We start from the raw sequence: 10,964 nt of genomic DNA, 5'->3' as shown, positions 1-10,964 counted from the left end.
CTTGAGGAAGATTTGCCCTGAGCTAACATCTGTGCCAATCTTCCTCTATTTTATACATGGGATGCCACCACAGCATGGCTGATGAGTGGTGTAGGTCTATACTCGGGATCCGAACCCACGAACCTGGGCTGCTGAAGTGGAGTGCACAGAATTTAACCACTATGCCACAGGGTCGGCCCCTCACACTGTAATTTTAAGAGGTCCCAGGAAGGTGCATTGTTTCCTCAGATTTCAGAAGTTGTCTCTACTTTGCCTCCAGAGTCCAAACAGTCCATTCAAACAGCCAGTTGGACAGGTATGGGGCAGGCCGGGGCTCAGAGCATGGCAGTAACGGAAAGAGTTCTGAACGGAAGTGGGAGATGTGGGGTTTGCCGACCTGAGCGCCAGCTGTTTGGGGACCTTGGGCAAGTCCACTTTCCTTTAGCGTCTCAGCTTCCTGGTTTGTAAAAAGGAAGGATTGGGGCCATGCTGAGGGTTTTGAATTGTGCCCTGAAGGGCCCTCTCAGGGGCAGATGTGGGGGCTCAGTGACGGGGGGATGGAGGAAAGTCTCTCCTCTCCTTCCAACAGAGCAGCTTTTTTCACTGACTTCTTTTATTTGAGATTTGCTTGAGGACAGGCTTGTGGTGCCAAAGAGACGTCTGGAGACCACGGGCGAGACCGTGCCTGGGCTGGAGAAGAGGAAAGGGCTTCCTGTCCTAACCTGCTGCTTGAACTGCTTGTCCCCGCCCCCAGTCACCCGATCGCTGTCCCCTCTCCCTCTGCCATCGCTAAGATTTCAGTCAATCTGAGCACATTCCCTCACTGTCGGAGCGGCATTCAGAAGTGCTACCTGAATCGTCCCGAGGCTGATGCTGCGAGGCCGGGTGCTGGGCAAAACCAGGAGGGCCCCTGCCCTCCAGATAGGAGCCGGGAGCAGGGAGGGGCTGGCTTGCTGTCTGCAGCACTGAGTTTGGCTGATGGTGGTCAGCGGCCAGGAAGGTCGGACTCCTGGATGGCAGTGATATGGCCCAGGCAGGTCTGCTGTCCTGTCCCCCACTGACCCCCACAAACGCTTGGTAGCCTCCCGTTCAGTCTGGACTAAAGCCTTCAGTTCGGTCAACCTCCGTGTTGGTTAAGTTGAGGAAGTCATTGTTTCCACTGCGCCCCAAATTCGCGTTCCTCACCCAGGTGTTCACTCGGGTTTCCTGTCACGTCATTTGTCGGTCGTTGACTGAGCATCACGCGCACAGACAGTCCTTACGTGCTGGGAGCTCTTGGGATGAGGAAAGCGCCATAATGTGGTTCTTTTTGTCAAAGACTTTGCTGTGCTTCTCGAAGAAAGAGTCTTGCACGTTTCCTTCCTACTTCATGAGTGCTGCCTTGCCTATGTGGTATCTGCACAGAGTGGGCCCTTACGGATGTTGTAAATGACTGGGGGGTGCTTGCCCGGGTAGGTCTTTGTCCCATTTTGCCCCTTGTCACTGTCCCTAAGAGACAAGTAGCATTCAAGTGCCAGATAATACTTCTACTGTCCCCCTGGAGACATCCTCCCTCCCTGGAATTGACCGCTCAACCAATGGCTAGCACCAGTTCTCTGGCGCTGTCTTCCCGTCAAAGTGACACTGCAAATTCGTTGTCTCTAGGTCACCATGGCATTTTATAGGCAAGAATCCTGCAGGTGACTGCAAGGTCTTGAGTGATATCATCTGAATACCTCATCTTCTGGGCAAAGTTTTCGATAGTAAAGGTTCATGGTGGGGATGCAGCATCACATCGGAAAAACGATGAAGAGGGGAAACAGGCCAGACAAGACAAAGGTACGAGATGGACAGAGGTCCGCGCTATTTGGCAAGTGTAAGTTCAGTGCAGGGACCGGTTCACTGATATCTTACTGAGAACACCAGGAACTCACCCTTGCTTGTTGTGGACACCATACTCAGCTCAGAAATCCTAGCAGGAGAGAGGAGAACTGGGTGAAAATGTCCTTGAGATTTCTTTGCAGGTCCTGGAAAGTAAATATATATTTTAGAGACAGTTAGGAAAGGCAAAATGCCTTTTATTGGCATTGAAAGTTTCTCATAAAAAATATTCAGATACTAATTTTAAAAATTGACAATAAATGTGAATAGATGTGAAAGCAGTGGCCATACACCCTGCCAAGTGAATTTGCAGAGCATGCTCTCCCAGGACATGTATTTATACACTCACTACAAGTGTATGCAAATAGGAAGTAAAATGGATGAGAGATTCCTGAAAAAACATGTCCTTCGAAGTAGAATGGACAGGCAGATCATGCCGTAGCCACGCAGTGGAATCCAGCACAGCTGCAGGCGACAATATGGGCGAATCTTTGGTCAAGAATGTTGAATGAACAAAGCAAATTGTGGAAGAGTAATATCATGCCAGTCTATTTATGTGAGTTCAAAAATACACAAAACTAATTGACAAATTGGTTAGGGGTACAAATGTATATGGCAAAATTGTAAAAATATGGAAGAGACTGACCACCATGTTCAGCTAACGAGAGCCTCTGAGAGGAAGGGAAGGGAAGGGAAGGGGATGTGGTTTGGGATGGACCATGGGCCTTCAAAGTTCTTGGCGAAGTTCTCATTCTTTTTTTTTTTTGAGGAAGATTAGCCCTGAGCTAACATCTGTGCCCATCTTCCTCTACTTTATATGTGGGACGCCTACCACAGCATGGTGTGCCAAGCAGTGCCATGTCCACACCCAGGATCCGAACCAGCGAACCCCAGGCCACCAAAGCGGGATGTGCAAACATAACCGCTGCGCCACCGGGCCAGCCCCAAAGTTCTCGTTCTTAAACTGGGTGGGAGTGATAACTAGGTGTGCACTGTTAATATATCCACATGTATTATATAAAATTCTATTGTATCTACTCACTATTTAACAAACACAAAATAAAAAGGGACAAGATAAATTATTTAAAAACCTCTAATACTTTTTCCCCACACCTCAAGGGGTCACCCTGCACACTGCCAGGGCATATGGACATCCAACTTTGGAGGCCAATTTTATTATATTATAACATAATAATGTTGTATCACAATTCTATATTGTTACTATAACACATACAACTTATTATATATAATCATAATTGTATATCATATATAATGTAATAGTCTACTTTTATAATGTATTGTTATAGTCTTTTTGCTGCAAAGATGAGGTTTTTGTCCTTAAACAATAGCTTTTGTAGACTGAGAGCAGAGGAGGACGGGAGGTCCAGCTCGCCGTTGGTGTGGCCTGAGAACCGTTGTCGTCACTCACCCAGTGAGGTGTTGCCCAGGATGAGAGGGGCGTCGGGGTGTTTCACTTTCAGCTCCAGGAGATCCTTGAGGGTCCCGGGGGAGATCCAGGTAACCCTCTCTCCATGAAAGGTCAGCGTTCGCTTTTCTGGGTTCTCCGCCATTCTCTAAGGGCAAATGACAACTGTGTGTGTCCGTGTGCACACCTGTCTTCCTGGGCTATTAAGAGCCCAGGTGAAGGTATGTTCCTCTAGAGAAATTTCAGGGCTCCTGGGGTCCACTTGACCTAACAGATACTCACTACACCCATTGGCTATGCCTGGATTCCATAATTAGATGTTTACTCCGTTAGCTTAAGACTGGTTAACGTGTAGCTCTTTGGAGACAAATGACAATATAAGCTGGCACCTGTCACTGACCCTTCAGTATGGAACAATTTAACATAATTTAGTATCATGGCTTTAAAAATCATAATTAGAAGCCAGCCTGGTGGCATAGTGCTTAAGTTCGCACACTCTGCTTTGGCGGCCCAGAGTTTGCAGCTTCGGATCCCAGGCGTGGACCTAGCCCCACTCATCAGGTCGTGCTGTGGTGGCATCCCACATAAAATAGAGGAAGATTGGCACAGATGTTAGCTCAGGGCCAATCTTCCTCACACATAATTCATAATTATATTAATGGTTCTAAATTAATATCTTCAGCCTGGACTTTTCCTCTGAAATCGGAATTCATATATCTGAATGAGGACTCAACGTCTCCTCTTAGCTGTGTAATAGGCATCTCAAATTTAACATGTCCCAAGCCGAGCTCCTCATATCCCATCCTCTTCCAAGCCCCGGAAAAGGACCCCCAGAAGGAAAAACGCCCTCCTCCTCTGGGGTCTTCCTGGACCTGGGATCCCTGCTCCTTCCCTCGCCCCTCCCAAGGCTGTTCCCATCCCAGCAGCCAGAACACCCCAGATCCCACTGCAACGTTAATAGGAGCATATTCCTCCTCTGACCAGCCTCTCTGATAGCTGTCATCTCACGCGGAATGAAAGCCCTAAGTCCAGCAGGGTCCCCGCCCCCCGCGGCTTTCTGACCTCTAGGACCTCCGGCTCTCCCACCCTTCGCACCTCTGCCCTTGCTGGGCCCACTGCCTGGATTGCTCTTCCTCCACGGATCTCTGTGGCCAGCCCCTCACCTCCTTCAGGACTTTCCTCAAATGTTACCTTCTCAGAGAAGTCTTTTCTGGCTGGAATATTTCAAGTTGCAACTCCCAGCATCCTATCTCCCGTCTCTGTTTTATTTTTTCTCCTTCTCACTTGCTAACACACTGTATATCTCTTGTCTATCATCTTGCTTATCGTCTGTCTCTCCCAGCAGGTTACAAACTCCTCGAGGGCAGGTCTTTTTGTTAGTTTTGTTCCCTGCTGCACATTCAGTACCTAGAACAGTGCCTGGCACAGTGCTGAATGAATAAATATTTGTTGAATGAATAAACGAACACATCTGAACCCCTTCAGAAGTAGGTATTTTACAGAATGGGCTCCCTGGATGCCCCAGAGGAAAGACAGAGATGCCGATAGAGGGAAGAGTGAGGGATGGGGGGCCTGGAAGTGCTGCTTGGGGTCAACGTACTAGAGCAGCTGGAAAGACCAACGCAGAAGCTGAGCAAGGCTGCCTCGCTGGGGACAGTCAGCAGGGACGCAGTGTAGAGGACAGTGACGGGAGGAACGATGATATCGTTTGAAAAATAGCCTGAGCTGAGGCCCGCGCGTGCGGCCTGAGCCAGGCCGGGGAGCCGGGCAGGGACGGGCAGCTGGAGCTGATCGAACATGTCCACAGTTCGACAATTTCACAGGAAGGAGAGGGTTGTTTTAGAAAACTGGGTTAACAACCAGTGACATTCAAACAGGCACATAAAACACCCGACTCATCTTACCAAGAGTTCTGGGGGAAATATGAGCTCCTGGGTAGGCTCCAAGGGCTGGAACTCGTCTTTCGCAAACAACTCTGTGCAAATCTTTTGTAAAGGCAGAAGAAGATGGGTGTGTCAGCCCAGTTCGACTGGAAACGGCGTCGCAATTCTTTAATTAGGCAAAATGAACACAGTACTAACCCTCCTACTCTCCTTGTGCAGGGAAACAATTCAAACCAAATTGTTCTAAATAGGACTTTTTTGTTAGAGAAATATGGATTTGCCGCTAATATGACACTAAAAAAAAGGATATTCTGTGAAATATTTCAAACATTATCTTGTGAAACACCAAGACAGTTTATGAAAAACTACCAGAGGTCAAACAAGCTTGGGAAATCCTCTCCACTGTACCCCAGCTACCATCCTCTCATCTGTCAAGTCAAGATTCAAAATGCTAAAAGCTCTGATAAGTCCTGTAGTTTAGGTAAAAATGACTAAACATACATGCTCATGTGTAAACACACACGTGCCCCACTAATTGAACAATAGTTAGCATTTATTAAGGATAAGTGGAGTGTGAGGTGAGCTTACCTTCCAAATGCCTTTATGTGCATTAATAATGTATTTAATCCTCATAACAATTGTACAAAGAAAGTAAATTATCATCTCCATTTACAGACTGGGAGACTCAAGCGCCATGAGAAGTTACCCCGGCTGCTCCTGCCTGAATCACAGCTGTTTTAGCTTTCAAGACGCTTATTCCCAGAACGCATCCCTGCAGAGATCCGTTGGGAGAGAACTGTGGGATGCAGGACCAGGCCTGCGACAGGGAGCAGAGCCTGGTGGCTGTCGGGGCAGACAGATCGGTTCATTCTCAGCTCTGCCCTGACTCTGCCCTTTCCTGGGGGAAGGACTCAAGCTTTCTGGAGGTTAACAGGAAATAATGCCCATTTTGAAGGGTAATTGTGACAATTAGGTGAAATGGCCTGACATTTGCCCACCCCCTCTGTCTATTGTCCCAGGTTCCAGAAGGAAAACTTGCAATTGTTCCTGTAAAGGTTCTCAGCAGGACCCCAGATTGAGCATCACAGGCCAACACCCGAATGATTAAATTCTGTGTTAGCTGGAATTAGAAGTGTAGGCGGTACCTGCAAACAATAATGTGGTGTTTCTCTAAAACCTAGAAATGAGATTCTGTCTGAGAATTAAAATGTGAAACAAACATAATGAGTCAGAGCGGAAGAATTAAAAGTTCCCCTGAACAGGTGGTGGGCCCAGACTTAGCAGTTACCCAGTGCAAGGTGTTGACATAGCTGAAAGAGAAAGGGGAGTCTGGGGGCAGACACCTGCCAGCCAGCAGGTCCTCCCTGGTCAGGGAGTGGAGGCTTCTGTGATGCGACCCTCAAGATGACCCGGCTGCTCTGCATCCACACTCACCATCAACCTTCTCATTCTATTGTGGCCTCCATGTGTGGTTTCTTATGGGGAAAGGACATGAGGCTCAGGGATAGTAAGATCCACTTTATAATTGTGTTTCTCTTTATAAATGAATATCGGGGCACATTCCAGTTTAAATATCATGTTCTTCTGGGTTTGGTTAAAGTAATTCAGGTGGTCCCCAGAGCACAGTCATTGCCATGATGAATTCCTGAGGCCACAAAACCCAGAAGCAGACTTTAGCATGTGTTCATCCCTCTAAGGTGCTCATCCTCTCTGGAATGGCCGGGGTGGGGGTCGGCGGGGCACAGCCCACTTTCCTTGGCAACACCCTTCTGTTCTGTTGCACGCCATCTTCAAACCAAAATAAGGTGACAGTGGGAGGCTGAGAACAGAACGAGGTAGGCCTGAGGGAGAGAGCCAGATCCAGGAGGGAGACGCTGGCTGTTCCCTCGGAGGCCAGCCCTGTTCCCTCGGATCTCCTGGTCCACAGGGAGCCGACTCTGTTCTGTCCTGTCTTCCCGCTTCTCTAAGTGATTCCTTTAAGAACTTGGCAGTGGGTCTTTTTTGGAAACAAGCCCCTCTGAGAGAGCAAAGCCAGGCACTGCAATGTTTCAGGCTGGACTCCCAGCGGTGGGGCCGTGAACTCGCCACGTGCTTTGGGCTGGCTCTCAGCCTTCCTGAGGCTGCAGTGCCCTCTCTCTACGATGGAGACACAGTGACAGGGTGGGGCCAGGCACAGGAACCCGTTTCCTCCGAGCACGGGACTCGTCCTAGCTGGGGAGGTCTTTTGTCTCCTGCCTGAGCGGATTTTGTTCTGTTGTTCGGCCTGGGCTTCAGCGGGGCTGTACCTCGCCCCTTTCCCAGCTCCCGTGGGAAGTGCTGGTTCCTGCAGGCAGCCTGGACCCTGTCAGCAAAGCAGAGAAGGGGCCCCCAAACCCAGCAGCACAGTGTGGGCGCCGGGTGGCTCGGAGCCACACGCTCAGGGAGAGGACAGAACCCAGGACTCACGTCACTTTCCCCGCCAAGCGAGGAAGCGGCATTTTCTCCCTGGTCCAAGCAGCATTTTCCTCTTCCTTTCTGCTGACAGCCACTTGACTCCTAGGGAGGGGAAATGTTTTGAGATGAAACACTTTTAAATAGGTGGCTGGGTGTGTGCTTGAAAGGTTGGCAACTTAAAAGAGACTCCAGACGGTTTTAGTCACTTTTGCTGGTTTCTGTTGGAACAGAGATAATCAGAGGTCTTTCTTCTTTTGCTTTATTTTTTCAAAAACAAAATTATACATATAGAATATATAAAATGATATAAAATATATACAAAAATATAAAGTATAATATAACATATAATTTAAGACAATAGCATAGAATGTAGAGAAGCATAAAAGACAAACTGTCATGACCCTGGGCCACTGATAATATTTGGACATAATATATATTTGTACTATGCTTATAGTGCAATATAGTTTTATTTTGCCTTTTTGTCTATTTGCTTTTGTTTTGTTCATTTATCTGCCTATTTTTAATTTATATTGTGAGTCTTTTTCCACATCATTAAAATCTCTTTAAAATATAACTTTGCTGATTGCGTAAAGTCCATCTTCCGGTTATTTCAGAACATATTTGTAAAACTTGCTATTGACATATTCTTAGGTTTTCCCCTACACTTTACAACTATAAATAACATTATAATGAACATTTCCGTTCACTATGTGTACGGTTTTGTGGACCTCGCTGAAGTTTTTCTTAGGTGAATTCCTAGCGGTAGAATTAACTGAGAAGATACTTCTTAGGGGAATGACAGTTTATCCATTCTCTAGCATATGTGACATCCACAACACTGAATGCTATCAGTCATATAAGGACCTTAAAAAAAGAAAGAGAAAAAGAAAAGAAAAAGGAAAATTGAGAGAAAAAAAAGAAAATCTTTTTGGGAACGAGATGTCCCCGACCTTTGGGATCTGCTCGCGGTTGACGGGGACTGACCGGACAATCAGGATTTTAAAGCAGGCGTCAGTTGCCAGCTTTTTCATTTCTCGATTCCTCCACACTTACCTCTTGTATCTTGTTCCTCAAGTTATTTCGCCTAATAAAATACTTTCTTCCAGACACCCCACTTCTCTGTCTCTGCCCAGATCTTAATTCTGTCCGAGAAGCAAAACCGGCTGGGACCAGCAAGCAGCGCTTGCTCCCTTCCTGGAAGGTCTGAGAGCTTCCAGGATGGGCCCTGAGTCAGTGACAACAGAAAAGAGCAAGTCTTCTCTGGGCCTGGTGGATATGAGCCTTGGGGGTTCCCACCGGGCTAGCTCCTTGACCAGTAAGGAACTGGGGACTGCTGGCTGGAAGCTGGGTCTCCCACCACACTTTTGCCTTTATCCCCAGAGTCTGTGCCTAGAAAGCTGGTGACATCCACATTCCAGATGGAGAGAGGATTCCTTTGACTTCCTTTATTTATATTTCACAAGTGCTTTTCCATTTACCCCAGCAATTTCATGGGTTTATCAGCTGAATGTTTTGTTTCTCAGCTCGGTACCTTTGGCTCCCCCGTGTGGCATTTGGCTCCCCCGTGTGGCAGCGGGAGTCTGGGACACGCCTGCACCGGCCTGGCTCTGGGGAGCAGGACACTCCTGCTGGTCCATTTCCGGGTCTACCTCCACTATTTGTGGAGCTGGGGCAAGAGTACAGATGGAGCCCCTCTGCTGCCCTTCTCTTCCCTCCCGGCTCTCTTTTGGGCTGAGAGGGGTCTCAAACACCATGTGAGCACCCCAGCCTGCATGTCTCAGCTCTTCCGTTACCTCCAAAACAGCCAGTCGTTGTGCACCCTTTGACCTAGGGGTGGACACACTGTCTGTTACGATCCGCCCTAGGAAGATGGGCTCGGGAAGACCATACCTGGAGCGCTGTCTAGAAAAGAGATGAGGGCTCCAGGTGAACAAGTCACCTTGGCCCCATGGCCTTCTGAGAAAGGCTGGAGGAGGACTTGTGAGGGGCCCTCTAAAGTGTGGGGCTCCCCTTGCTTGGGTCTGAGGGTGGTACTGCCCACATCCGTCCTGCCCTCAGATGAGCATGTGTGGTCTCCTGTGAAGGACTCTTCATGGCGTCAACAGCATCCTCAACAACAGTAGGAACTGTTGAGTTCTTATTAAGTGCCAAGCAAGACTTTGCTACATGCTTTGCCCATGACTTCTCGTTTGCTCTTCACAGCAGCCCAGTGAGGTCTCCCCTCCTGTAGAGGAAACTCCCTGTGCTCTTATATCTGGGGTGAATTTTGGATGCCACTCTGCGTGTTCTTCCTTTGTATCAGCTCACACTTTCCCAACTGGTCTGGATTCTTGGAACAAACCTTGCTTCCCCAAAGCAAACTCTACCCTTTACTGTCTCCTTGGGTTTGCTGGAGCCCTAGTACCTGTCCTGTCCTGAAGCCTCGCTCAGTGAGTCATGGAAGACATCTGGGTGGCTGGTTAGATCCCCTGACTTCCCTGTGTGGTGGGACATCAGGGTGTCATGTTCACCCCCTTCTCAATGAACAGCTCAAACTCCCGTGAGTCAGTTGGAGCTAACTCCCTTGGTCTCCCTTATAGTCTGTTTAGATGGCCTAAAACACTCAACTCCTGTATTCCCAGCCTTGACCTGCTGTCACCGTCATTCTTGCTCTTTAGGGTGTCTCCACAATCACCTACTCACCGCACAGAAGGTCCTTCCACTCTCGAGAATTGGCCGATACCCAGTGCAGCGGCAAAGGTTGCCTAACCGGAGAAGAAGGATGGGTATCAGTGGGCTGTATTTCTACTGGTTTCTTTGGGAAGTTAAAACAGACGCAGGTGGTTTTGTCTTTTTTTTGAGAGTATTTAAATACCTGCCAGACCGTTCAGTGCTTTTTTCCTCTTCTTAGACTATTATCCTTCCTACCACCTCAACTCCAGTTTTATTCTGTCCTAAAGAAGATGACGGTCCATCTGGTGAACCCACTTGCATCCATCGATTAATTTGTTCATTCATTCAACACATGTCTATTGACGGCACCTATATTTCAGACAGCGTGTAAGATACAGGGATCCTAAGACAGGAAACTCTAGGCCATTTCTCAGACACCAGAGGAGCGAAGGATCTGCCTTGGACTACTTGTTAGAAGTGCTCCTCAGTGGCTTTTGGGTCACTGCGTCAGAATTTCCTGGGGGTATTTGTTTAAAATGCAGATCGCTGGCCCTTCTCCAATTCTCCTGCATCAAAACCTCCAGGGGTGGGCCCAGGAATCTTTGTTTAAGAAGTGTGCAGGTAATCCCACTGCAGGGCAGTTTGAGAAGCTCAGGTTTCCAAGGACGAAGGTGTGGGGGTGGGGTGGAGCAGGCTCTGTGTGGAGTAGAGTTCGTCCAAGGAGGCCTCAC

At 48.2% G+C, this 10,964-nt stretch overlaps 1 protein-coding gene across 1 annotated transcript in view; it reads right to left on the bottom strand.

Annotated features, from left to right (window-relative positions):
- Window positions 1-10,360, bottom strand: part of LOC124232434 (aldehyde oxidase 2-like) — a 20,150-nt gene extending 9,790 nt beyond the window's left edge. Inside the window, exons 1-5 of the mRNA XM_046649406.1 lie at window positions 10,264-10,360; window positions 7,594-7,683; window positions 5,170-5,250; window positions 3,269-3,413; window positions 1,893-1,985 (exon numbers count right to left, since the gene is read on the bottom strand). Of these exons, the coding sequence (XP_046505362.1) occupies window positions 1,893-1,985; window positions 3,269-3,410 (235 nt within the window). The 5' untranslated portion in view covers window positions 3,411-3,413; window positions 5,170-5,250; window positions 7,594-7,683; window positions 10,264-10,360. The remainder of the gene's footprint in view (window positions 1-1,892; window positions 1,986-3,268; window positions 3,414-5,169; window positions 5,251-7,593; window positions 7,684-10,263) is intronic.
- Window positions 10,361-10,964: the final 604 nt, after the last annotated feature.

This window comes from Equus quagga, unplaced genomic scaffold (assembly GCF_021613505.1).
Source record: "Equus quagga isolate Etosha38 unplaced genomic scaffold, UCLA_HA_Equagga_1.0 HiC_scaffold_603_RagTag, whole genome shotgun sequence".
NCBI lineage: Eukaryota > Metazoa > Chordata > Mammalia > Perissodactyla > Equidae > Equus > Equus quagga.
Note: the sequence above shows the minus strand (reverse complement) of the source record. Positions and strands in the feature narration are given on the sequence as shown.